Source organism: Mustela putorius, unplaced genomic scaffold, assembly GCF_011764305.1.
Source record: "Mustela putorius furo isolate JIRA1106 unplaced genomic scaffold, ASM1176430v1.1 tig00003856_pilon_pilon_pilon, whole genome shotgun sequence".
NCBI classification, from domain to species: domain Eukaryota; kingdom Metazoa; phylum Chordata; class Mammalia; order Carnivora; family Mustelidae; genus Mustela; species Mustela putorius.
In genome coordinates, this window is record NW_025422008.1 from 817,212 (window position 1) to 842,468 (window position 25,257).

The 25,257-nt window shown below is 51.9% G+C and overlaps 6 protein-coding genes across 11 annotated transcripts; 3 read left to right on the plus strand and 3 right to left on the minus strand.

The window, feature by feature from the left end:
* Positions 1-1,098: 1,098 nt before the first annotated feature.
* On the plus strand, positions 1,099-3,860 carry LY6G5C (lymphocyte antigen 6 family member G5C). Its single transcript, XM_004780972.3, is given in 3 exon segments — positions 1,099-1,264; positions 2,306-2,455; positions 3,697-3,860. Coding segments are annotated over 3 exon segments (480 nt in total).
* Positions 3,861-6,982: 3,122 nt separating this feature from the next.
* On the minus strand, positions 6,983-9,353 carry LY6G5B (lymphocyte antigen 6 family member G5B). The gene is made up of 3 exons (XM_004780971.3): positions 8,599-9,353; positions 8,330-8,458; positions 6,983-8,032 (listed from the first exon to the last, which is right to left on the minus strand). Exons 1-3 carry the CDS (start codon positions 8,720-8,722, stop codon positions 7,614-7,616), a joined length of 672 nt encoding a protein of 223 aa, XP_004781028.1. The 5' UTR covers positions 8,723-9,353; the 3' UTR covers positions 6,983-7,613.
* Positions 9,354-9,509: 156 nt separating this feature from the next.
* CSNK2B (casein kinase 2 beta) lies at positions 9,510-14,310 on the minus strand. Of its 2 annotated transcripts, none has more exons than XM_004780978.3 (7): positions 14,053-14,310; positions 12,660-12,742; positions 11,855-11,957; positions 11,228-11,343; positions 10,707-10,782; positions 10,374-10,563; positions 9,510-9,742 (listed from the first exon to the last, which is right to left on the minus strand). In XM_004780978.3, exons 1-7 carry the CDS (start codon positions 14,099-14,101, stop codon positions 9,652-9,654), a joined length of 708 nt encoding a protein of 235 aa, XP_004781035.1. In that variant the 5' UTR covers positions 14,102-14,310; the 3' UTR covers positions 9,510-9,651. The 2 variants fall into 2 exon arrangements, with proteins under 2 accessions (XP_004781035.1, XP_004781036.2); XM_004780979.3 differs by lacking the exon at positions 14,053-14,310 and adding an exon at positions 13,333-13,486.
* GPANK1 (G-patch domain and ankyrin repeats 1) lies at positions 13,649-16,921 on the plus strand. 5 transcript variants are annotated; one of them, XM_004780974.3, is made up of 4 exons: positions 13,649-13,969; positions 14,542-14,847; positions 15,137-15,761; positions 16,304-16,921. In XM_004780974.3, exons 3-4 carry the CDS (start codon positions 15,151-15,153, stop codon positions 16,746-16,748), a joined length of 1,056 nt encoding a protein of 351 aa, XP_004781031.1. In that variant the 5' UTR covers positions 13,649-13,969; positions 14,542-14,847; positions 15,137-15,150; the 3' UTR covers positions 16,749-16,921. The 5 variants fall into 5 exon arrangements, with proteins under 5 accessions (XP_004781031.1, XP_012905693.1, XP_004781030.1 ...); XM_013050239.2 differs by having other exon boundaries at positions 14,542-15,761; XM_004780973.3 differs by lacking the exon at positions 14,542-14,847.
* A 1,244-nt stretch (positions 16,922-18,165) lies between these two features.
* On the plus strand, positions 18,166-20,699 carry CUNH6orf47 (chromosome unknown C6orf47 homolog). The gene has a single exon (XM_004828408.3). The coding sequence runs from the start codon at positions 19,039-19,041 to the stop codon at positions 19,900-19,902; it is 864 nt and encodes a 287-aa protein (XP_004828465.2). The 5' UTR covers positions 18,166-19,038; the 3' UTR covers positions 19,903-20,699.
* A 112-nt stretch (positions 20,700-20,811) lies between these two features.
* On the minus strand, positions 20,812-25,254 carry APOM (apolipoprotein M). The gene is made up of 7 exons (XM_004780982.3): positions 25,126-25,254; positions 22,764-24,629; positions 22,219-22,373; positions 21,856-21,929; positions 21,657-21,755; positions 21,391-21,489; positions 20,812-20,958 (listed from the first exon to the last, which is right to left on the minus strand). The coding sequence occupies exons 2-7, from the start codon at positions 22,875-22,877 to the stop codon at positions 20,933-20,935; spliced, it is 567 nt and encodes a 188-aa protein (XP_004781039.1). The 5' UTR covers positions 22,878-24,629; positions 25,126-25,254; the 3' UTR covers positions 20,812-20,932.
* Between the last annotated feature and the right edge of the window lie 3 nt (positions 25,255-25,257).

Here is a 25,257-nt window from a genome sequence, read left to right on the forward strand (position 1 = left end):
CGCCCCACACCCGAGCAGAGGTCGTGGGCGGGGCGCCTGGGACGCCCACCGCCGCTGATTGGTTGCTGAGCAGCCTCCGGCCTGGGAGGGTTGGTGGGCCGGCAGCGCCGCCTTCCGGGGAAGCAGCGTAGTCCTCTCGTTGTCCTTTAGGGGTGAATGTCTGGGTCCCACGCGGGCACGGCTCTCCCAGGTTTTCTTCTCAGCGGTTCCCAGGCGAGAACGGAACTTGGACTGGGGGCGGCCCCCGCATCCTCCTGGGAGCTCTGAGGTGCAGTCAAGCTCGGAGAGCGAGGGTACTGTGTCGGAGCCCGTGGGCGCCGGAGATCAGAACCACTGACCTGCAGCTGAGCTTAGGCGGGCAGAGGAAGGGGGGCGTAAGGAAAGGTGCTGGCCACCCGGAACCCCCACAGAGGCCACTGGACTGAATAGGTCCCTGGGGACCCAGATGTCCTCGCTTTGGGATTTCTTACCGTTCCACATTTTCTCCATCTTGGAAAGTGGTAATCACCAATCACCTCCGTGTGCAAGCCTATCCCCCCACTTTTCCTCTTTCCGTATTCAGTAACTCCAGATCTGTCCAGTCTTTTTCCTAAACATTGGTCAGATTCCTTCATACTGTCTCCTGCCACTCTTCTGCTAGACCATACCGCCATCTTGTGACTGGACTCAGGAATAGCTTCCTAACTGGTTTCCTCACCTTGGCAATCTTTTACAAAGAGAAATCTGATCTTGTTGATCCTTTGGTCAGTGCCTTTGACTGCCCAGGCGCTCCTGGGAAGCACTCATCTCCCTCCCCACCCCCAGTTATTCCTTGTTGCCTCCCCCACTAGACTGTAAGGGCAGGGATTTTGTGCCATGTTGTATCTCCAACATCTGTTACTTTGAATAAACTTCTGTAGATTAAATATTTAATCTCATTTCATTTGCCAGGGTCCTGTCCCCAAGGTAGAATATTAGGCCTTAATGGGATCATGGGTGAGGACACTCTGTCTCTCTGGCTATCCTGGCACTGATTTTCACCCCAAATGGGTGTTCCCTTCCTCTTGGCCAATTTCTCTTCCACCAATATAAGCCCCAACTGGAGGCTGGTGGGCAGTCATGCATCTTATGACAGGCCCTGCATGTCGCTGAAGTATGGGGTCCCTGGGCCTCCACAGCATCCCCCAAGTCCTACACACGGTCCTTTTAATAGCGCTGGTCATGATGAGCTTGGTATTTGGTAAGTGGCTCTAAGGGGTCAGAAGGGTCTCCTGGTCTGTGCTGAGTGGAGAAACCCACAGATAGCAGGTGTATGGGTACATTTGCCCAGGATGCTCAGGTAAACCTGGCAGGACGAAAGATGGGATGGATGGGCTTGATGGAATAATGCCTAGGGACTGGCAATATACTGATGTTCACTCTGAGGGAGATTTCTAGTTTTTACCTCAGGGCCGTCTAAACAGCAGTGACCTGAATGGAGACACTGAAGAGATGCCGTTTAAATCTGAGGCAGTGCAAAATAAGGAGGGTCCCTGGAATGTGCTAAATGATAGAACTAGGATCCCCAGAATAGAACAAGCCTCAGTCCAGCCTGATAATCTCCTCACTTGGCTGCAAAACACCACCTATGTAGAAATAGGACTCAAAGTATTTGTTTAGTATCTGCCTCACACTAAGTGCTCCTCAGTGCACTCCTCATGGGTCTGGGGACTCATTAACATGTGGTCTGGGCCAGTGACCAGAGGAAGAGTGAGCTGTATATCCTCGTGGTTGGGGAGGACTTTAGTGACAGCGTTTAATATGAGTGAAAAGACCACCAAACAGAGAATGTGGTGGTGGGCTGCTTGATGTCTGGTCTGTCTACACAAATCACAGACTCCTCCTCTCCTGTGATGATACAGTCTCGTTTTCACCTCTGAACATTACAGATTTAAGGAAGCATATTCAAAAGCGAGTCCATAGTGGTGGGGGACTGTAAAACCAAGTCCCAGAGGAAGAAATGTCCTCACTGAACTCCCCAAAGCTGGAATGAGGGGCCCCTGCCCAACCTTTGAACTTAGAAGCTTGCAGAGTGCTGGGCACATGTTAGCCCCTCAAATACATGTTGAACGAGTGAATGAATTCCTTAATCAGTTCCTTATTTCAGGAGGTGTAAGAGCAGAGAATGGAGATTTTAACAAGGACTTTAAGGCCTCTGATAGAGAATTAATCCAGATGGTTTTCAAGAAATGGAGTTCTTATGGTTTTCTGAGATGGGAAGGTGGGGAAGGGGTTGACCGACCAGGAAATGTGGTAGGTTTGGAGTCAGTGTTTCTCTGTGTTCTAGGTGATTTCGATCCTGATTCGGTTCAGCTCCCCAAATACCTGCGCTGCTATCGATGCCTCTTGGAGACCAAGGAGTTGGGTTGCCTTCTGGGGTCTGACATCTGCCTCGCCCCGCCTGGCAGCAGCTGCATGACCCTCCTCATAAAGAACAGTGAGCTGCTTGTCTTTGGCTCAACCCATTCCCGAAATGAATCTCTCAGCTGCACCCCGTGTTGGGTTCCTGCAACCTCTAGACACTGCTCCCCATCCTGGTCTCTTTCCTTACCTGCCTTCAGAGCCATTCTCGGTCTCCACTTCCACGCTCCTGTTCCCTCAGCCTGCCATTGACTGGATTCTGCCTTCCTTACAGAACCCAGCCTTGTGGGGGACCCTTGTGATCACCAAATCCCCCAGTCTGTCCTCAGACTGCCTTCTCCCTGTGAGCCACAGACCTCTCTCCCTCGTCCACTGCTTCTTCCTGGTCTCTTTCCCTGGGTCTTGCCTTATTCTCCTTGACCCTTAAGGTTCATGTTCACCAAAGTTTGGGCCTTAGCTGTCTTCCCACTTCACTCTTCCCAGAGGATTTGCTCAGATTCCTCAGTTTGAATGTTAGGCCAAACTGTCATGTCAAATGGCCCTCTGGACAGCTCTACCTCATTTTCAATTTGCTGACAATTGTCTATATTCCCTGTTCCTCATGCCTGCTTTTCCACACAATCCCTCATATTTTATTTCTGCTCTCCCTTTTTCTTTCCTTCCTTCCTTTTCTCTTTTCCTCCCTCCCCCCCCTTTTCAGCAGGGGCCCCCTCCCTTACCCTTTTTAAAACACGAAACACATATTATGTGCAAGCACAATCCTCTGAGATACGTACTGTTATTACTACACCCTACCCCATTTTACAGATGAGAAAACAGAGGCACAGAAAGGTCAATTCTTTGCCCAAGTCTCCTAGCAGCTGAAGCAGTTTGTGGTGATTCCAAAAATGGTGCTCTTAACAACCACTATGTGAAATTACTTTCAAATTCAAGTGTTTTTATTACAATTCTTAAAAATAGATATGGTCCAATATCAGAGTACTCAAGCATATCAAAGAGATGCCTCTCCCAGTTTTTTCTTATATGGTCCCAGCCAAAGTGCTGGTTCCCCTGGAGCAAGACCAGCTCAGCCCCCTCCAACCATTACTATATTTTGAGTGGCTCTTTCCCACCAACCTTCCACAGAATCCATAGCTGGTAACTTCCCCTGCCATCCCTGCCCCTGGCCAGTTTCAGGAATTACTGCCTTTTAGGGATCCAGGGAAGGGTGTGGGGACAGTGATGCTAAGTCCATATGGAGTGAGGGGATGGAGGGGTTTGGGGGTGTGCCTGGGACCTGGGATCTATGTATCATTGGTTGCTGCCATCCTTCCCCAGACAGTGGTTCTGACATCATGGTGAGTGACTGCCGCCGCAAGGAGCAGATGAGTGATTGTTCATATACCCGCTCTTCTCCAGTGTTTGGCTTCTGGATATTTTCTCGATGCTGCTTCCGGGAGTTCTGCAATAACCCCCAGAACAGAGTCTTCTATATTCCTTAGAATTTCTGCATAGAATTTTAGAATAAAATCCTGGCAGTCGCCTTTCATCTTCCCGATTTCCAGCTGGCTGGCACAGCCAGAACAACTTCCAGTTCCTTCTACCAGCCCTCCTGGCCTCCCTCGATAGGATCCCAGCCCTATCTTCCTCTTGGTTGACACCCCTCAACACTCTTATTCCCACTCTGTCCCGTCCTTGGGCTCCCTCTCCAGAAGTCCAAGTTTTGCCTTCAAGTCCTCACGGTCTGACAGCTTTTCTCCTCTCTTCTCCCACCTCTCAGCTGCTCCTTTGCCTGGCTTTGCCCCTTCTCCCACTATAGGCCTCTCTCACCTCAAGTACCCAGGTGTTCCAAATAAATTGGTGTGCAAACTATATGGCCTGTCTCTTCTGGTCGTGGTGGAGGCTGAGAGAGGCTGAGATCCTGCCTGACTTCCCCCTGTGGGGGCGGGTAAGGGGCTCCCAGCTCTGCTGAGCTCTGCTCCTGCCCAGACTCCATGTCTTAGATTCACCTCTAGGCACAAAAAGGTGAAGAGGAACTGGAAGTGCTCCTGCAGGGATGGCTGAAAGGGCAGGGGGCAACCTGGGCAGTGGGGTCAAATCCAGAGCTGTGTGAGAACTGGAAGGGATGTTCAGAGGGGGAAGAGAGGGTGCTGGTGGGAGTGGAGCTGTGAGAGGCCCAGGCCTGGGGCGGGCTGGGGGAAGCCTTCTGGGGAAGAGTTGCTAGGTCTCGTGGAGTCCTGGCCTGATCCCAGGCTCAGCTTCCCTCTTCAAGGACTGTGAAGTTACTGCAGAATTTTGGGCCTTGCGTTCTTCAGCCTCTGAGACTGTCCTCCCTTTGCCTTGCTAGAGCTGTACAAACCTAGACTTTTACACCAAAATCAGAGGTGTGGAGAAAAGTGGGCCTAGACCACAGTGGGTGCACACAGGTTTGGACCTATTTTTGGACCTCCAACTGCTCCCTAACAATACATATTAATACCGGTACTTCCTACCAGAGCACAGACCATTAAAGGGGCCATGGAGCTCTGTTAACATTTGGACAAAATGTGTAAGTGAAAATGTACGCTCTATGATGCCATGTGTATCAAGCAGACAGAATTCCTCTAAGCAACTACAACTCGGGACAGTGGCTACCGTTGAGTTGGGAGACATGCCTGGGAGGGTGCACAAAGGCAGCCTTGGGTGCTGATAAAGGCCTTTATAATGACTCGAGGACTGGTGACACAGGTGTGTGGTTTACAAAAACTCAAGTTATGGTGTATGCAAACTTCCGCCATGTTTTGCCAGAGGTTTAAAAACAGGCCAGAGGGGCACCTGGTTGGCTTAGTTGGTACACTGTGTCACTTTTAATCTCTGGGTTGTGAGTTTGAGCCCCACACTGGGGATAGAGATCCCTTTAAAAAGTAGTAGTAACGGGCACACTTGGTGGCTCAGTTGGTTACGTGTCTGCCTTTTGGGCCCTGCATCAAGCTCCCTGCTTAGCTGGGGGTCTGCTTCTCCCTCCCCCTCCTCCCTGCTTGTGTTCTCAAGAAAGAGGGGGAAGCAGGCTCCTTGCTGAGCAGAGACCCTGATGTGGGGCTCAATCCCAGGACCCTGAGATCAGGACCTGAGCTGAAGGCAGAGGCTTAACCCACAGAGCCACCCAGGTGCCCCTGCTTGTGTTCTCTCAAGTAAAATCTTTAAACGTTTTAAAAAGCAATAGTAATACATACACACATGAATGCCACAATCTGTATGTACCTTTTTGTCCCTAGGGCATGTGTCTATTTTGGAGGCTCTCATTTTCACCTGTACACACATTTACATGCATTCTTTCAAGCCTATGAGGTACTAGCCCCTCCTTGACTGGTGACCAAACTAAGGTAGGGACAAACTTATCCAAATGGCAGAGGAGCTGGGATTGGGTACCCCAACCATAAAGCTGTACTACTTTTCAGATAAAGGTTTCACAACCCCAGCACTGGTTTATGAGATTCAGAATGAGTTGTACTCATTAACACCAAGCTCAGAGCAGTGTGTTTACTACACATATGGAAAAAGTTGTGAATATTCATTATTGCTTTCTGTATGATTGTAGTTTTCTTTTCTTTTCTTTTTTTTTTTTTTTAAGATTTTATTTATTTATTTTACAGAGAGAGATCACAAGTAGGCAGAGAGGCAGGCAGAGAGAGGAGGAAGCAGGCTCCCCGCTGAGCAGAGAGCCCGATGCGGGACTCGATCCCAGGACCCTGAGATCATGACCCGAGCCGAAGGCAGCGGCCTAACCCACTGAGCCACCCAGGCGCCCCCGCTTGTAGTTTTTCAAATGGAATATTAAAATTAAAGATCTAGCAATGGCAGCTCCAACCACGTATCTCTAAACACCCCCATGCCCCAACATAGCTCCCTACTGAGGGGTCCTGAGTGCCAGGGTCCTAAAAGGAACAGGCAACAACCCAGATCCCTCAGCACCAGGTAACTCTGAGATATAGACCTGGGCCCCTTGGTTTACTCCTGAGTTTTCCTGGTTCAAAGGTTTTTCTACCTCTCTTAGATGGAAAACCCTGATGTGATCGGAGTTTAACTTTCTGTTTTGTTTCTAGGGAAACCTTTTTAAATTAAAGATTTTATTTTAATTTTTTTTTAAAGATTTTATTTATTTATTTGACAGAGAGAAATCACAAGTAGATGGGAGAGGCAGGCAGAGAGAGGGAAGCAGGCTCCCTGCTGAGCAGAGAGCCTGATGTGGGGCTCGATCCCAGGACCCTGAGATCATGACCTGAGCCGAAGGCAGCGGCTTAACCCACTGAGCCACCCAGGCGCCCCTAAAGATTTTATTTTTAAATAACCTCTATACCCAATGTGGGGTTCAAACTTAACTCTAGCATCAAGAGGTGCATGCTCTATTGACTGAACTAGCCAAGCGCCCCTAAAAGGCAAATCAAAGGCTGAAAAATCATAACCCTCACAGCTGAACAGATCTCTAGCTATGCAGAAGGTGGGATGGATATTGGCTTTTAGGGGACAAGCCATGAGGAAGCCACAAAGGCCAAGTAGAGTAAACCAGGCTGTAGATGGTTTGATCCCCACGCCCAATCAACCTTCTTTTTGCTGAGCCTGACCCCATAAACAGTGTGACACAGACTCAGCCCAGTCCATTTATTGTGGAGATTGTGGAGAGCAAGCAGGAGATGTGGAGCAGAGCAGGCCAGACCCTCACCTCTCCTCCCCTCTGGCATCTACTGAAGTGGGTGTCAGTGGGGCTGAGGAGGCCAGGGACTGCAACAAGAGAGGAGAGAAACAGACCAGAACAAGGGTGGGGGTGGAGGCAATGAGGCAGGGACAATACAGTGCCTAGTCAGAAAGTGTGCAGGGAAGTCTACCCTTCATTCTTCTTGTTGCAAGTTCAGTCTGGGTCTCAAGATAGGAACAGGATGTGATCTACAACCAGATCTAAATGGGGGCAGGTGACCAGACTGACAAAGGATTTGAAAGATGAGGGGGGATGACAGGCTCCGGTGACAGGAAAGGGATGAGAAAGCCACTGTGCCTTCCCCAGGCCAGCCAGGGCAGATTCTGAACTCATTATTTTCTAGGAGGGGCAGCACTGCCAGTTTCTGGGAAAGAAAAGATCCCAAAGCCACAGTCCTGCTGCGGAAGGGAGGTCAGAGAAATCAAAGAGCAGAGAACATGGGTGCTCTAGGAGGGCAGCACAGGGGGCTGTGGTGTTAGAGAAAAGATGCTGGAATGGAGTGAAATCCAGGAAGCCTAAGCCATCAGGGCCTAGCCCTGGGAAGAACCAAAAGTCCTGAATTGTTGAGGAACAAATATATGTGACGTAGGTCAGCAATGGACAAGTTCAGGTTCAGGGGCAGGATGGCCAGGGGGTCCAGGCCTTTGGGCTCCTTCCCAACATGGAAGCTGCGGAGGGGCAGTGAGAGATTCAGGGCCTGGTAGAACCACTGGATCTGGGACTCGGACAGGGGCAGGGGCAGGGCCCAGGCCCCAGCTGGGGGATCAGCCAGGGGATCAGGCAAGGAGCTGTGGACCTGGGGACTAGACCAGGAGTTGCAGTAATCATACTGGCAGCACTGGGCCTGGTACCAGTATTCTGAGAAGTAGGTATTACGTTTTTCTTGGCAGCGGTAAGAATTATACTGTCCACAGCCTCGGATGAGGAAACGAATCTTGGTATCTGGAGAAGAGGGAACAGCTAGCTAGTAACCTCCACTGCCTCCCAGTCCCCAAACCTGTTATCCTTACCCTAGACTCTCCCCATGCCTCACCCAGACCTGACTTCCATCCCAGACTCCTTCCCTCTGAAGGAAGGAAAAACGGGCTCAGCAGACCTCCCTGGAACCCTAGACTCCTCCTTCCAGGATCCTGCTGTCTTCCTCTTGCACCCCAGGCCCTAAGCAGCCTTCATCTGAGAGGAAAGGTGACCAGGCCATGGGCTATCCCACCAGCAGCCCCTTCCTGGGGCTTGACTCACCATAATAGATGGTGATCACCATACACGGTGACGGGGTGCTGATGGTGCACTTCTCTGAGCCTGAAATACACCCTGCAGAAGGGTCTTCTAAGAGGCAGAGGTGGCAGGTCCGGACTTCAGGAACAGGAGCTGGGGAAGCAGATGACAGGTGGGATGGGAGTGTCGGCTCATTCCAAGTTCTGCTTGCGGGGAGCCCGTGAACCAGGGCTACAGCCCCACCCCATTCCGGGACTGTCACTTCTCCCTCCTCGCCCCTGGGCCCCACTTACCTTTTCCCACTGCGAAGCCCACTATGACCAGCACACCTACAAGCATGTGCACCTTCATGATGGAATTCTGGGGAGAATGGCAGTCCCTGAGGGGTATCCTGAAACCCCACCTTCCTGTGACCATGCTCTTTGGATCCTGAGCTGCAGGGTGGTTTTAGTAGACAGTCTGAGCAGGAGCTGTAGACGCAGAGCTATATTCCTCAGCTGGGGGGAGGAAGTTATTAATTTGGCTGGAGAACGGCATGTCCTCACCCACAAGGTCAGCTTCCTGAACGTGGGAGCAGTATCCCAGACAACACCTGGGCCTTTACCCAGCTGTCTATTGTTCTCATGCCCTGAAAAGATCTATGCCCACACCTCAAGGGTCCATGGATCAGCTTCTGTCTCTGGTACCATATGCTGTCCTTCCCACAGCAGAACGGTCCCTACTGCGCTGGGAAAAACTTTGGCCAGGCACCCAGGGTCCCCATCCTTCTGAGAAGAGCATATCTCAGTTCTCCCAGCAGGGGGCGCACAGACACCACCCTGCAGCAATTGGGGACCTTGTCCCTCTCCACCCCTTACAGTTCTGTTTACTTCAGGACCACTTGCCCTGTAAAATCAAAACCGGAAGATTTTGTTGTTGGTTATACTACTTACGGTACAAATAAACAGCCTTAGGTGGCTGAAAAAGAACAAATATGTCTCTAGACTTTGAAATCTCATTTTCCCCTCAGGCTGTGGCCTTGCACATCTCCGCATTCAGTACTAGAAATTCTGCTCTGCTGCTAAAAACCTCACCCAAATCCACTGGGCACCAATCTGTGCTGGTTTTCAACTTGAGGAGGGTGGGCTGGGCCATGAGGGCCCCCGAAATCAGGCACAGCAGTACCCTCCCGTCCCCCAACCCCAAGCACCAGCAGACCAGCTCATGGTCTTTTCTTCCACTTTATTTCATATTCCCACCACAATAATGACTCCTTTAATTTAAACTAAAAACCATAGAGGGATCCTGAAAGGGTGGCAGCAAAGGATCGGAGGTGTCAAAGACTGAGGGTCAGGTGGGATGGGGAATCAGCGAATCGTCTTGACTGGGCTCTTGAAGTTGCTGGCGGCTTGGAGCTGCAGTTGGTAGGCCATTGGATGGATCTTGAAACCGTAGAGCCTGGGCCGGGGCAGAGGTCAGAGAGGCAGCAGTGTGAGCCCCACCCTGTCCCTGCCAGTGGCCTGAGTTTCCACCTCCCCACCCTAACTTTTTCATGGGTCTGCTCAGTACTTAAGAACAGTGGCTCCCAAATGTCTTCCCTCCAGGATACTGGGAAACGTACTTTAAACAGCCATTAAAACTCAAATTCTAGGCTACATGTAAACACACACACACACACACACGTATGTGTGTGTATGTTTGCGTGTGTGCAGATCGGCACTTGTTTCAATATAATACCAAACTGTTCTTCCCAATAAACATGATGTTCTGGGAAAATAAATCACACTTGTTCCTGGCAAAAAGTTGAACACCCAAGATGATGACAAAAACAGCTACCATTTAAATGGTGCTTCAGGTGCCAAATGTTTTTCAAAAGCAACTATTTAAATATACCTTATCGGTTAAGTACTATCATCATCCCCATTTCACGGATAAGGGAACCGAGGCACAGAGAGGCAAATACCTTTCTCAAGGTTACATGCTCTGAGAAAGGCAAACCTCAAGAAAGGACCATGCCCTGTCTTCCCTTCTCTCTAGGGAATCCCGAACCTTTCCTTTGACCCTGGTTGATTCTATCCCTGCTCCCCACCTGGGCACAAACTGGTTGGCGGGCCGCTTAGGCCGGTACTCGGGGTGCACCATGAAGAGCATGTGAGGGAAACCGGTGCCGAAGTAGGCGCCGTCCGTGTGATGGTGCCTCGATGACTTGGGTGTGTACACGTCCATGCACTTGGGGCAGTAGAGCTTCACCATGGCCTCACCTGGGATGTCCGAAAGGCCTGGGAGACAGCCAGACTCAGCAGGCCGGGCACCCCCAAGCCTGCCCCACCTCCCTCCAAGACTCAGGCCCAGACTTGCTGGGAGTACTTCCCAGGAGTACCAGCCACTTGATGTGGCCTCCTTTCCCTTCTCCAGCACTCACCGATGGGAAGCATTGGCTGGTTCTCACAGTACACACGGGGACAGTAGCCAAAGTCTCCCTGCTGGTACTTTTCCAACTGAGGCGAATAAAATGAAAGGGGTTGGTGGGTAGGTATGAACAGAAGAGGCAATCCCTTCGTCAGCCCAACCCACATTGCTCTGTCCTCCACTCCTGCCTTTCTGTCCAGAGACCCCTTCAAGCTGGCCCAAATGGGCCTCATACTCTCCTGCTTCCTCTGGAGGTTAGGCAGGTTATAGACCATCAGAGCCATTCGCTGTTTGTTCCCTGAGGAAGAGGCAGACTGCAACAACTTCCGGTCCAAGGTAACGTCTCCCTCCCTGTAAACACCTCAGTCAGCACAACTCCAATTAGGAGTTAATTCCCAGTCCCTGTATCTGGGGTTCTTCCCCTCGTCTCAGCTACATTCCTTGACAAGGTTGAAAACACGTGACTCCTCGCTGCAGGAACCTCTGCTTCCCTTACTGCCTCAGAGGAGTCAAGTGGGAGCAGAGAGGCCTCACCATCTGGGCGATGCCACGGTTGGTGAGGATATAGCGGGCGTGGATCAATCCATAAAGCATCTCGGCTGCCTGCTCAATCAGGTCGCTCTGGTTGGGGTTGTCTTCCAGCTCTTCATCTGAAACATGGCCCCAGCCGATTGAAACCACTTGTCTTACAGCTTTCTTAGAGGTCCCACCCACCTCCAGGGGCTGCTGGCTACAGTTTGCCTGGCACTCATCTCTGCACCACCCATCACCTGGGCATTTGACCCAGAAACTCCACGAACCCAAGGCAACTCTGCCTTCTCTCTACACTTCTTTAGCCTTTTCTCTCTTCTTTCCCTCCCGACTCTCAACAAATAAATGAAAAATATCATTGCAAAAGATGGCACTCTAGACTAAAAGGTAAGGAAATGAGACCCATGGGGAAACTAGCATCAGGGGATAGAGCCAAATTACAGGATCAGGTGGTGTAAGTCACAAAACCAGGCAAAAATCAGATGGGGGACCAAAATGAAGGACAGGACTTTGGATAAAAGGAGTTGGAGACCAAAAGAAAATTTGTAAATTCAAGAAGCAAATAAATAAGAATATGAAAACAAAAACAAAAACCCATGCACACACAAAACAACCCCGAAGGTGCCTCACCAGGCTCCAGGTCCAAGATCATGTCTAGAGCTTGTCGATAGTGAGGCACCTGCTCATTGAGTCCAGTGAGATTGAATTTGTCCTGGATGTAGTCCTCATCCACCTGTCAGGATGTGAAAGTCAAGAAACTCATAGCAGAATCCTCAGCTTTGACTTGGGCACATTGCTCTAACTGGTGACTTATTCTCAACACAACTGCTTCTGTTTCCCCTCATAACCAATTCCAACTCAGCAGAACTACTTGAGTCTCTCTCCCCTGTTCACGTACACTGCCTTTCCATAAAAGCTTTTACTTTTTTTTAAATAGCTATAACAATCTCCTCCTTAAAGAAACATTCCTTTCAAAATCCTGGTTCCTACTCCTGCCCCACATCTCTACAAATCTATTTTGTCCTCTCCTTAGGGGAAACCGGATTTCCAAGGAAAGTGGAGACTGAACAGCTTGCGTCCTGTGGGCAGGCAGTTACAATCCTTTGTATTATCGGCACACGACTTTGCACGTTACAAAATATTTTCACAAACAACATTTTAATTCTAACAGACTCCCAAAATATAGGCTAGCAGTAGCAGTCTAATAATAATAATAAAGTTGACTTGTCCAATGTTACATTGCTGGAAGATAACAGGCTTGGGACTTGGACAGTCTTGCCACTTCACAAGTTAGTGAAGGGGACTACTGAAGGGACTTTTCCTTGACAGGAAAAAGTTTCCATAACAGCCTGTAAGAGAAGTGGAAACTAAATATGTGGGAAAATACATAGCCAAACTTGGTGTGGAGATGCCCGGGAGACCGAGGAGAACTCACTTCACAGAAAAATTCATTGCCACGGAGCCCACAAAACCAGGAAATCCAAGACACCTCCTCTGAGCTGCTCATCTTCACGTCAGCTGGGGGAAAAAAAAGGGTCTAAGTAAAGCCCAAGCTCTCCCACCCAGCCTCTGGTATCCTCCCTCCTCCCACACTTTGCTCTCCAACAATGAAAGAATTTGGGGCCACCTTTCCTTAAAGAATCCTAGACTCTGGAGCACCCCTCTCCAGTTCCTGTTATTCACACCTCAGCCCCTTTTCTGAAATTACAGATTCTCTGGAGTCCCACCACTCTTCGAGTCCCACCACTTTGGACAGGTATTAACCATCAGTCCTACCCATATCCCTAACGCTGCCGAAGTCGGGCAGGGCCGTCGGCTCAAGATCCCTACCCCACAGGTCTCTGCATGTCCCCTGCGCCTTTCCTAAAGGTTTCGAAGTTTATCCTTTCCAAGCAAAGGTGGGCCCCTTTTTCTCTCACGGCCTGGGGGTCGCCGTGAGGTCCCGTTCACAGGAGTCCCCACAACCCGCCTCCGCCCCTCCGGCCATCCCTCCCAGCCTCAGCGCCCGACCGGGTCACTTCCTCCCCCACCCCCACATCAACGCTCGGAGACCCCATGTGCCGTGCCTAAGGACAGGGAACTCGCCGCGGCGACGACCTCAGACTCACCGGCTGGACGGGGACCGGGAACAGGGCGGGGGAGGGGAGTTGCCGCTTCCAAGGAACCGCGAGGGCTACAACGCAGGCCACAGACCCGACCGCGGCAGCCGAAGTGGGGTGGGGGGGTGGAAATTGGGGAGGGTGGGGAAAGGGCAACGCGCAAACGCCAAGGGTCGGGCGCCGCAGTGAACGCCGGGAAATGAAGTCCCTAGTAGAGAGAAACTGGCGAAACGAGAGAAAGGCGAACTACGAATCCCAGGATGACTCAAGAACGACCCTGGCGTCGCGAGGCCCAGGAATAGGACGCTCGGGGGGCCGGGCGAAGCGAGGTGCCACCGGAAGCGGAAGCGCAGTACCCGGGTCTGGGTCAGGGAGTATAGGAAATACAGTTGTAGGATTCCGCGGCCGAGGGGCCGAGAGGGGGCGGGGAAAGGAACAAGGCTGGCGGGCAGGTTTCCTGTACGTATCCTCACGCAGCGAGAGTCGGCTTTAGGCACTCGCCTGAAGCCCAGGGTACTGACCTTATCCCCGGCCAACCCACCGTGTCCTCATTGCCTGTCGAGCCTCTCGCCCAAGTCAGGCCCGCCACTGAAGGCCCCGTCGGGGCCCCAGTTTCACCCCGGAGTCTGGTCTCCTCAGGCGGGAGGTGAGGCCAGGCTCCTTCCCTTGGGAAGGGTGGGCTGGGCTGAGGTGAGCGGTGTGAAAACCGGGACGGCCCCGTGCGCTCACCTGTGGTGGCGCCAGCCATTCTGCTGCTCGTCCCCTTGCACTTCTCCATTTCCTCTTAGGGCTTAAATTGGGGGGGGGGGGGAGTCCTCTGCTGCGGCCACTAAGTGTGATCTTCGAACCCTGGTCAGAATAATGGTGAGGGGCAGCGTGACGTTATTTCATTTCACGGCTTCGGGGCATTCCACAGGTTTCGTTCCGCCTCCTCAGAGCCTTCTTAACTCACAGAGTGGTTTCGCAGCTCCAAAAAATGAGCCCGGAGCGGGGGCCACGTTCCGGGAGGCGAAGGGCATTGTGGGGGCGTTATGTTAAAGTAGGACCCCAACCGACGGAGCCTCTGTCCTCGCGCTACCTGGGCACGTGGCATTTTGAGCGGATGCTATTGGAAGGGTCCCGGGTGGCGAAGCTGAACCTAGCTTTGCAAACCTAGCGCTTTGCACATGCCTAAGCCCTCAGGTTATGTTTTTTGTGTGTGTGTGTGTTTTTTCCTAGTCACGCGTGCGTGTTCGGGTCATTTGATCGTCAGTTCCTTTGCTTAGAGTGGCGCCGTTTCGCCGTACGGAGACTACGAAGTCACAGAGACTGGAGCTTCTCCCCCTGCTCTCTCTCTTATTTCTGTGTTAAAGCCTGTTTTTATTTGGGAAGATGAGACCCGGACATAGGATCAAGGAAGATTTAAAAGGCTAGGCTGATTGTTTTCTTTTTTCCTTTTCTTTCTTTCTTTTTTGGCCGATTGTTTTCTTAATGGTACATCTTATCTGGTGGTCAAGTTTCAGAGGGAAGCTGTTTTTATTATTGGTGAGGACGGGGATGGGGGCAGAACGCAACCTCTGGGCAACTTCATTGAATCTTCTTTGTTAAAATAACCTTTAGTAAACTGTATGGGCAGTTATTATAGGGTTCCCTGTTTCTCCACATGACCTATGGTCCTAGGTTGTGAGGTCACTTAGGGAACGAGAGGGTTTTTTTACTTTAAGGTTATTTCTCGTCCCAGCAGGTCTCTGGGGGGTGGCTCTGGTCAGTGTAGAGCCACCAAGGGATTGGCTTGCTTGTCTCATACTCCCTTAATCTAGTCTCATCTTCTCAGTTCTCCCAAAAGCAATGTCTAGGCCCTCCCTCATCAGCTTCACTCCAGCCACCAACCCCAATGACCTCTGGAAAGATGGGCAGCAACAGTCACAGCCTGAAGAGCTGGAGCCCACCTTGGATGGGACTGCAGCCCGGGCTTTTTATGAGGCCGTGATTGCAGATGAGAGCAGGGTCCTTGAATCTCAGAGATCTCAGCCTGAACCTACCAGAAAGAGAAAGAGGAAGAAGAGAAGAATGATGAGGGAAGCTGCTGCAGGAGCCTCAGGAGGACATGGACAAAGGAGATCCCTTGAGGCAGAGGACAAGATGACCCAGTGGATACTGAGGGCAGCTCAGGAGGGAGACCTGGCAGAACTAAGAAGGCTGTTGGATCCCCGTGAGGAAGGGGGAGCCGGGGGCAATATCAACGCTCGGGATGCCTTCTGGTGGACCCCCCTGATGTGTGCTGCTCGAGCAGGCCAGGGGGCTGCTGTGCGTTATCTCCTGGGCCGTGGAGCTGCCTGGGTAGGCGTCTGCGAGCTGGGTGGCAAGGATGCTGCTCAGCTGGCCGAAGAAGCAGGTTTCCCTGAGGTGGCGCGCATGGTCAGAGAGAGCCATGGGGAGACGAGGAGTACAGAGAACAGGTGAGGGGAAGCCTTAGCCCATGCCCATCTTTCAGTGTGTTCTGCCCTTCCTAGCCACTCCACACCAGAGGCTCTAGAACAGAGCTGAAGTTTATCTTCCTGATCCTCAGTATAGGTTGATAAGGCAGTGTAATAGAGTGAAAATAAATATGAGCTCCCTGGGTTTAAATCCTAATTCTACCTACTTGGGCAAGAACCTAATTTTAATGTGCCTCATTTTCGTTATCTGAGAAACGCAGGTAATAAGAGCACCTGTTAGGATTTAATGGGTCAGTATACGTAAAGTGCTAGAATGATGCTTACCACATAGTAAACACTGTATATATATTAATTGTAGCCATTATTATGCTCTGCCCAAGAGCTTGTGAGGCCTGGTTGCCATTTCTCCCAGCTGTTCCCCTCTGGGTCCCTCACTGCTAAGTGGGTTGGAAGGCAACTTGTTTTTTAGCAGAAAGACTGGAAGGAATTCCCACCTTGCCACCCCACTCTGAGGCCTCAACTCTTTCCCTGCCCTGAACTCTTTCTCTTTTTTTCCTCTGCAGGTCCCAGTCCCCCTCCCTCCGGTACTGTGAGACCTGTGATGTCCACTTTCAAGACTCTAACCATTATACATCCACTGCTCACCTGCTGTCACTGCCCCGTGATCTCAGGTCCCCCAACCTGCCCATTGGGGTTTCCGCCTCCAGCCCAGGCTTCAAGTTGCTGCTGAGGGGTGGCTGGGAGCCTGGAATGGGGCTGGGACCCCGGGGTGAGGGCCGCACCAACCCCATCCCAACTGTCCTCAAGAGGGACCAGGAAGGATTAGGCTACAGATCAGTGCCCCAACCCCGAGTCACACACTTCCTGGCTCGAGATACTCGGGCCGTGGCTGGGAGGGAGAGAGCCCCTCGGGTGACCACATTGAGCCAGAGGGAGAAGAGAAGGCAGGAGGAGAAGGACAGGGCCTGGGAGCGGGATCTGAGAACATACATGAACCTTGAGTTCTGACCTTGGTAAGTAAGGTCTGATCCTGGTCTGTTGCTAAAGTCTGAACCTGGACCTAGGCACTTTGGCTTTTACTTTCTGGGGTCTCCAGGTCCCAGATCGTCAGATTTTAGTCGGTGGGCTCTGCCTTTGGAAGAGAGGAGCTGAGAGCTGAAAATAAATCAAACTTCTTCCTCTTTTGTGTTTATTCACTTTTCTGGAAGCTGTTGTGGGAAAGCTAAAGTCTGGGAGCCACATGCACTTGAGCCAGAAGGGGTAGCCCTTCCTTGTGGCATGATCGGGTCACCTCTCTGCCAGTCTGGTTAATTTCCAGGGCCTAGCCCCTGCCTGGAATGCTCCACCTATTCTTTCAGTCTCCTGAACCAGGAATTGCCCAAGCTCTATGCCATTCTCGCCTACCCCAGGAAGCATCTGCTGACGTATGCAGCCAAGTCAATCACTTTTTATTTTATTTTATTTTTTCAATTACTGATTTTTAAATGTTTTATTTATTTATTTAACAGAGAGAGACAGATCACAAGTAGGCAGAAAGGCAGACAGAGAGAGGGGGAAGCAGGCTCCCTGCTGAGCAGAGAGCCTGATGTGGGGCTCGATCCCAGGATACTGAGTTCATGACCTGAGCCGAAGGCAGAGGCTTTAACCCACTGAGCCACCCAGGCACCCCTCAATTACTCAGTTTTAAACAAGATCAAATACTATATGCTAAGAAGAGGAGTAAGACATTCCCAACTTTCTAATGGCTCATAGCTAGAGGAGGCGGCAGCTATGTGACCAAATATACAATGTATGGTGATAGGGGAAGCCTGGGAAAGCTCATGGAGGTGATGAGAGTAGATAGGGTCTTATCGGAAGAAGCCAATGGGCTGGAAGGGCCTAAGAATATCTGGCTTCTAGGATGATGTTAGCGGAACTAGAGCCCAAACCTCCCAGTGTACATTTGGCCTCCCAAATGTAAACTTTAAGTCAGGGTTCTTCATTTTACAACGTGAAAACGCCTGAGGGCAGGAAGCATGTACTGTTTGTCAACACTTGTCTCCCCTGGTATGCTGCTCATACCAGGTGCTGCGCCTGAGGAGAGCTCACTGTTGCCAGACCCAGGAAGTAAAATCTGCATGGAGGGACAGGAAAGATCTACACAAGTCCTAGGGAAGCTGCGTCCTTTTCCGGAAAAGCCTTTCATGAAGTCTTGGATATGAAAAGGAGGAGTTGGGGGTGGAGGGTGCAGGGAAGAACCAAAGAGCAGGAGGCTAAAGGGAGCACCGGCGACCCAGGGATGTATGGGCGACGGAGAGAGATTGTTAGGTTTATACTGCTGCCCGGACCCTGCTAGACCTCAGCTGGCACCCTGCGCAGTGGCGCTACTAACGGCGCGGGGGCGCCGGGGGCGGTGGATCCGTAGGGTCCGCCCAGCGAACTGCGGGCTCCGCCCCCGTCTGTCCCTCCCGCCCCGGTGCAGCTGCTTCCGGGCTCTGCGGCTCCGGGCGGCCTACTGAGGCCGCGGCCCCGATGCTGGACCCGGGAGGAGTTGCAGCGCGCAGAGCCCGGACGCCTGGGTCCTCAGGCAGGCCCGCGCTTGGCCTCGCGACGAGAATCTCCCAGGACATCTCTGGCCTGACCTTGCGGAGATCGCGTCTCACCTGCGTGCTCGGGGACTTGTCGGGCCACTGTAGGATTCCTAGCTCTCTAAATCGAGAAAAGAACGCTGCTGGCAGGAGTTTGCTGAACACTTCTCTCCTAACCCCCAGTAAGAGACGGCCTACTTGAGCTCCCTTAGGTCAGCAGTTCAGGACTCTCCAGATTGGGAGCACCTGAGACCCAGGGCCACCTTCCTTCCTTCTTGGATGGAGCACCGCCTCCCCAGTTTCTGGGGCACCTTGAGGCGTGGCCTTGGTGAGTGAAACTTGGGGTGCTGCCTGTAGGAAAGGAAACCCAGAAACCCAGGGAGGACACCGTGGGGGTGACCCAGGCCTTGTCAGGTCCTGGGGATTCTTGGCCTGAATCTTGTGTTTTGGGGTGGTGGTGAATAAATTTGGATGTGCTTCCCCACTTTACCTCAAAACTGAAAAGGAACAAGCCATTTGCCACACTTGAGGCTGCAGGACATCCAGAGAAGGGGGGAGCCACTTGTGAATTCAGAGTAGGACTCACGAAACAGCAGTTGTTCTGAGCTTGAACAGACTTTGGCTTCCGAGGAGACACTCAGCCCCCAAACTTGAGGGCTGAGTTCCAAACAGAATAGAAGCAGTTCCAGGAAGCAGCTCCAGAATTTGGGGGCTCACTCCACATCCCAACCATGTTCCTGCGACGGCTTAGTGGCTGGCTACCTCGCCCTTGGGGCCGCCGGAAACCAACGAAGCCCGACTTGCCTGCCCCAGAACTCAGACGAGTGGACAGCTCCTCTGAGAATTCAGGGAGTGACTGGGATAGTGCCCCAGAAACCATGGGAGATGTGGGGCCTCTCAAGACCAAGGACCCAGGATCACGGAGGAGCTCTGAGGCTGCTCCAGAACCAAGTAGGGAGGTCCAAGATGAGCAACTGCGAAGCAACAGAATGGATTCCTTCAAGTGGGACAAGACTGTCTCTAACACTCAAGAGTCTGGGAGACCGGGGACTGGAGGGACTGTTCTCAAACAGGGCCAGGATCCAGTGGGCTCAAGTGGCACCAGACCTGGAGTGTCCCCTGAAGGGATACTAAGCCCCCCTGGGCCAGAAGCCCCAGTGGAGAAGCCAGGACGGCGTCAGAAGCTGCTGGGCTGGCTGCGGGGGGATCCAGGTAGGGGAGCAGGAGCTCCCTTGCAGTACCTGGGGGGCCCCGAGGAGTGTCTGCAGATCTCAACCAACCTGACTCTCCACCTGCTGGAGCTGCTGGCCTCAGCCCTGCTGGGGCTGTGCTCAAGGCCTCTGAGGGCAGCTTTGGATGCATTGGGCCTGCGTGGACCGCTGGGCCTCTGGCTGCATGGGCTGCTGTCCTTTCTGGCTGCCCTGCATGGGCTCCATGCTGTGTTGAGCCTACTTACTGCTCACCCCCTGCACTTTGCCTGCCTCTTTGGTCTCCTTCAGGCCCTGGTGCTGGCTGTCAGCCTCCGGGAGCCCAGTGGAGAGGAGGAGGCCACTGACTTGGATGGCGAGAAATTGGAGAGGGAGGGTGAGGAATAGAGGGAAGACCCAGGAAAGGGGCTGTGACTGCAAGATGAGGTGTGACCTAGTACCCCCATCCTGAGTGGGGTGGGAGCAAGAGTGAAGACAGTGTGGCCTATAGGAGGAAAGTGGGGGCCATGACCCAGATTATAAGCACAGGGACCTCAGGGATGGGGAAGAAACCCCAGAGTGTGAGGGCGTGGCCCCCCTTCATACACAAGAGAGAGTAGAGCTGTTTAGGATATTTGTTTATGGACAATGGGGATATTGCCCTTGAATTCACCAGCTGTCGTTACTTTTTGCTTTTACATTTCTCCCACTTCCAGTTTTTTCTTTCCACCTTTACTTTTTAAGAGAAAAAAATAAGTGTGGTGGTGAACAATAAAGACTAAAGAGTCCTCTTTACCTTTCAAAACTACCCAGGGGTGGAAGAGACCAGAGACAGGACAGACAGGCCTCTAACTAGGGTAAGAGGGTGGTTGGAGACCGAAGGGAGCCCTTGGATCCTAGGATCTGAGCCACCTAAGGAAGAATGGGACTGTGAGGTGGGTGGATTAAGGGGTGTGGATAGGAGCCAACAGTGACAGGGGCCTGCAGGAAGGATCTGGGTGGTCCCAGGAGCCAGGGGGAGTGGGGATGGTGCAGGTAGTATTGGCAGGAGGGCCAATTCAGAGGGGTTGGCAGCTCAGACAGGCAGTATGGGGAAGCCCTGGAGCTTAGAGTTCTCACTCAGGTTAGGGGTTTGCACACTCAGCAATAAACAACTGTAATCACACCAAATCCTAAATATACCACTACAAAGAGAGTTACCATCACTTAGTGTCCTTCCTGACGCCGTCCCGCTGGGGGTTTAGGTGGTAGAAGGTCCAGGGGGAGTACTGAAATGGAGATGGGGGATTGCTTTCTGGAGACAAGCCCAAACTGAGATGAGGATTGAAAAATCATCTTTATTACTCTTGAAAGGGAGCTGGGAGTCTCCAGCTTCTCCTCCCCACAGCACAATTGCAGCTCCCATCATATCCATCTGGGGCACAGATGAAGCCACAGGTCAGTTACTGGACAGCTCACAGGCCTCTGGTGGGAGGAGGGAGAAAAAGGAGGATGGAAAGGAAGGAACTCCAGGGAGAAAAGCAAGGTTGGTGGTAATGGGGTGGAAGAGAATGCATTCCTGCTTTTCCCCGTATCAAAGAAGGGGTCCCTGAAGCCCTTTCCCCTATGTGTCTCACCCCCTGCCCCTTTTATCCACCGGAAACTCAAGAAACCTCTCTTTTGAGTAGCCCAGAGCCCATCCTGGCTCCCTCAGGTGACACCAACACCACAGCTCTTGGCCACATCCTTCTGGTGCCATCACAGCCTATGACACAAATGGATGTGTCAGCACAGCCACTCTAATGATGTCAGCCTTTGACCATGTCCTCCAGTGACATCACTTGAGTCCCTTTCATCTGGCACCTGCAGAAGACTTGGTGAGTCCTAGTCCTCTTCTGTGGGACTTTACCCCCTCACCTTGATTCCTGGGAGTCTCTAAGAAGGCCTTGAAGTCCAGGCAGGAGGTCAGGGACTGGAATTCCTTCACACACTTCTCAGGAGGGTGTGGTGAGCGATCTGGAAGAGCAGGGCAGGGCCAGGCCCATCAAAGTCCCAGATTCTCAGTACCTCCCTGGTAAGGACGGCACCCAGGCCCTCCTGGGATGATATCATAGGGCCCAGAGTGAGAGGCTCTCCTGCCCTCCTGTTGTTTCTAACCCTTCCTGCCTGGCATCCCCACTCACTGTAGAGGAGGAAGCGCTGGTAACCCTGGCCCGACTCTTTCAGCATGATTCCACCAGGGCATGAGCTGGAGAAGAGCTTGGTCTTCATGTCAGGGCGGCCTGTTGTGGGGATGGGGGTTGGTGGAGAGTGTGAGGACAGAGAGGCAAAAACAAGCAAGCCCAGGGGACTTGGGGAGGGTGAGGGCTGGAGAGAACCAACCTTCAGTTCTAAGATCTGTGCTCTCCTCAGTCAGGTGGTAGATCCATTTCCGGGGCACACAGAGTCCATTTTTCCTGCAGAAGTGGTGGCAAGAACGAAAGACTGAGTGACACCCCAGCCACACAGTACCAGCCTCTCTGTATTCCATCTTATTTCTCTTTGAAGTCTGGGTCCCCTTGGGTTTCAGGCTACCAAGGGACAGTTGGTTAGGCCCATCTCTCTTCAGAGGGAAACTAAGAGAACTGTTGAACTCAGTGGGCCAAAAATAGTGGCTATCCCAAAGAACCTAGCTCTTTGTGGGTGGGTCCTCATTTTCTGGGCAGAGACTGCCACTCCTGGTGCCTCTGACTCCTCGCCACTCACATGCGGATGGTAGCGCGAAGCTGGAGCTTCATGGGGGCAGAGCCTGTAGCCATGTTGAAGACAATGTTGTCCACAGCGTCAAAAGTCACCAACTCCTCCTTGGTGGGAGCTGCCCCTGCGATAAAGTACCACCTGCCCAGGTGTGGTTCTGGGAACTGCAGAGAACGAGGGGATCAGTAGAGGGTGGGTCCCCACTACAGGGCCACTACAGGGCTTCAACCTCTTCATCATCACTCTTAAGACGGCAGGACTTAGCAGTGGAGTGGCAGCTGCTTTTTCCCAGCGAGGTGTTGGGTTATGACAGGAAGTCATTAAGTGACTTTTCCTTTGTGGCCCCTGAGTAACCACCCACCTCCCAATTCTACCATGTCTCCACATTGATGGCCACAGTACTAATATATATATATATATTAACTTGTTCTCACATTCGTTATTGTGATACATCCTTTCTCCCTTCCTTTCTCAGCGTGGTTCTGGTCATCCAAGGCAACCCACCCAAGTCCCTCAGAGCCCCACCATCGGCTTCCCCCATTCTCAGTCCATACCTCTTTCCCATCCACTCCCTGAGATGTCAGTTGACTGTACTCAGGGCACTGGTAGATGGAGTTAAGGAGAATACCACAGAGGTAGAGCAGAGCTGCCCATATTTGGTGGAACATCTTCAGGCAGGAGGGAGCTGGTGCTCTTCGTGAAGTGGCCCGTGCCTTAACTGCTCTCTCTCCCCCTGCTAGTTATTCAGTCCACTCTGCTTCCAGCCCCCTTGCCTTGACCCTTGACCCTTTCACCTGCTAATGAGTAACTTCAACCTTGTTTTCCAGCCCAAGTCTGGATTACCCACAGTGTTGGGCCTTCCTCCCCCTCTTCTAGATGCCATCACACTCCATAATATACCCTGGCATGTCCAGGGTGTCTCAGGAATTATGAGAGCTGAGTCCTCTAGGTAGAAGCCTGTGGTCTTTCAGCCAGTATCTGAGCTAGATATTTGTTCTGTTGTATAGCACTGAAGAGAGGTGAACTGATTCTTTCATTCATTCACCTAGCAAACTGTTGTGAGTCCTAGCTGTTTGCCCAGCTTAGCCCTAGAGACACAAAAGTGAATGACATAGTTACTGGCCTTGAGACCAGAAAAAAATACTATCTGTGTAAACGAAACAAATCATTGCAGTACACAGCGTGGTAAGTTTTTTTAGAACAGGTATGAACCAGGTGTTGGGACCTGGTGGATGGGAGGCCTTCTCTCTGAAGTTTGTAATTAGGGGAACAGTATGTACACCCCTGAGAAAAGTTCACTAATGCAAGCTCCTTCACGCAACATTTATTACTAGAAGGAAGAGGCTACGTCACATAAGGATTAAGAGGATAGATATTGGTGTTAGACAGAATGGGTGCAAACCCTAACTCCACTATTTGTTAGATCTTGGACAATTTTATTAATCTCTATGCCTGTTTTTTTTCTTTTTTCACTTGTAAGATGACCAAATCATCAGTCTCATAGAGACTGATAATGCATGTAAAGCTCTTAGCAAAGGCCTGCACATGGTTAATTCCAAAGTAAATATTCGCTATAATTAATGTTTGTAAAGGCACCTATTACAGTTTCTGGTGGGCTATAGATTCTCAAATAATAGTATGGAAAGAATTGTCAAGAGGCACTCATTGGATAGTGCCAAGTGGGTGGAGCAATGAATGCCATAAAAGATGGGGCTTCCTCAATAGGTTATGTATAAACCACACAATGCCAAAAAATTTCCGAGGTGAGGCTTGCTGTGGGCTTGCGATTTAGTTGAAAAGAATCAACTGGGCGATGGGTATATGAGAGCCCATTATAACATTTGGAGGTAGTGTTTGCCACTTTTTATAATAAGAAGCAAATATATATAAAATACAACAATTTATTGGGGCAGTAAAGTAGAAGTGCTTGACGTATGGTCTGGTAAGCCTGGACTTGTCAGTTCTGCCACTTACATTCACCTAAGTGTGCTCCCCTGTAAGTTGTAGTAACTATCTCAGGCGTTGAAAGGCTTTTAAGTGGGACAATACAAAAAATCCTGAGCAAATTGGCTGGCGCACACCAAGTGCTCGCTGAACAGGTGTTTATTAGAACACTTAACTGAAACAGTACTGGGACCTGGGTAGAAACTACGAATTCCAGAAAGGCTGTGGACACCGGGGGCAGCCAGGCCGGCAGCAACGCGGCCTAAGTCGAAGCGCCGCGGGGCCAGGGGCCATGCCCGAGGGCGGGGGTGGGGTGCCGACTGCCAAGTCTGCCCATCGATCGCAGTCTGCGCCAGCCCTTCGACGGCCCCTTCAATATCCCAGGATCGGAGTCTTGGCTTTCGGTCCTTGGCTTGCAGTCTGACTCCACTCGCTCCCAATTCCCAAACTTGGAGGCGCCCTTTCTGACGAAAGTCCTGAAAAGCAGTAAATCCTCAGTGCTCCAAAACATGGCGTGTCCTCCCGGCTGCATACCGCCGGCGAGGAATATGGCGCCCAACCCGCCGAACGCCCAGCGGGCAGCACCGAGGTCAGCCCCAACGACGCGATCGCACGCGAGCCACCTCCAACCGCCTAAAGAAACGATGACTTCCGGAGGCGCCGAAGGAGTAGCGCCGCGATGGCCGGAGTGAGATGACAGAATTTTAGGAGGCCAGCACAGTGCCGCCTCAAATTGTCTGCTAGCCAAGACTTTAACATAGATTCACGAGGCACAATCCCCAGTCCCCAAACTCCCAAGAGGCACACAACTGTCCAAAGCCTCTCGAAGAATAGCATCTCATCTGGTAATTACTTTCAGGCATTTATAGTAGCCACCCCAACCTCCCAAGGCTCAAGCGCGTGCACAGAAAAAATCAACAGCGTTAGCGGGGGGGGGGGGGGGAGTAGGGAGGTGCCTAAGAGTGTACGCACGCGTACTGCGACGGACGCAGGCGCAGTACGGTCCCCCGGGCGACGGTGGTGGCGGCTCCTTGGGGTGCTCGGCTCCCTCCCATCCAGGCCGGCCCCGGCCCGTCTTGCCCCAAGGAATTCACTATTTGGGGC

Coding starts and splice junctions, on each gene's coding strand:
- APOM (XM_004780982.3), bottom strand. CDS start 22,877: ATGTTCCACCAAATATGGGCAGCTCTGCTCTACCTCTGTGGTATTCTC. Junction 22,374..22,763: donor AGGGAGTGGATGGGAAAGAG/GTATGGACTGAG, acceptor CGTTCTCTGCAG/TTCCCAGAACCACACCTGGG. Junction 21,930..22,218: donor CTTCGCGCTACCATCCGCAT/GTGAGTGGCGAG, acceptor CCACTTCTGCAG/GAAAAATGGACTCTGTGTGC.
- LY6G5B (XM_004780971.3), bottom strand. CDS start 8,722: ATGGTCACAGGAAGGTGGGGTTTCAGGATACCCCTCAGGGACTGCCAT. Junction 8,459..8,598: donor GGGCTTCGCAGTGGGAAAAG/GTAAGTGGGGCC, acceptor CTGCTTCCCCAG/CTCCTGTTCCTGAAGTCCGG. Junction 8,033..8,329: donor GGTGATCACCATCTATTATG/GTGAGTCAAGCC, acceptor CCTCTTCTCCAG/ATACCAAGATTCGTTTCCTC.
- CUNH6orf47 (XM_004828408.3), top strand. CDS start 19,039: ATGTTCCTGCGACGGCTTAGTGGCTGGCTACCTCGCCCTTGGGGCCGC.
- GPANK1 (XM_013050239.2), top strand. CDS start 15,151: ATGTCTAGGCCCTCCCTCATCAGCTTCACTCCAGCCACCAACCCCAAT. Junction 15,762..16,303: donor ACGAGGAGTACAGAGAACAG/GTGAGGGGAAGC, acceptor TTTCCTCTGCAG/GTCCCAGTCCCCCTCCCTCC.
- CSNK2B (XM_004780978.3), bottom strand. CDS start 14,101: ATGGAGAAGTGCAAGGGGACGAGCAGCAGAATGGCTGGCGCCACCACA. Junction 11,958..12,659: donor GCAATGAATTTTTCTGTGAA/GTGAGTTCTCCT, acceptor ACATCCTGACAG/GTGGATGAGGACTACATCCA. Junction 11,344..11,854: donor GATCTTGGACCTGGAGCCTG/GTGAGGCACCTT, acceptor GCCATGTTTCAG/ATGAAGAGCTGGAAGACAAC.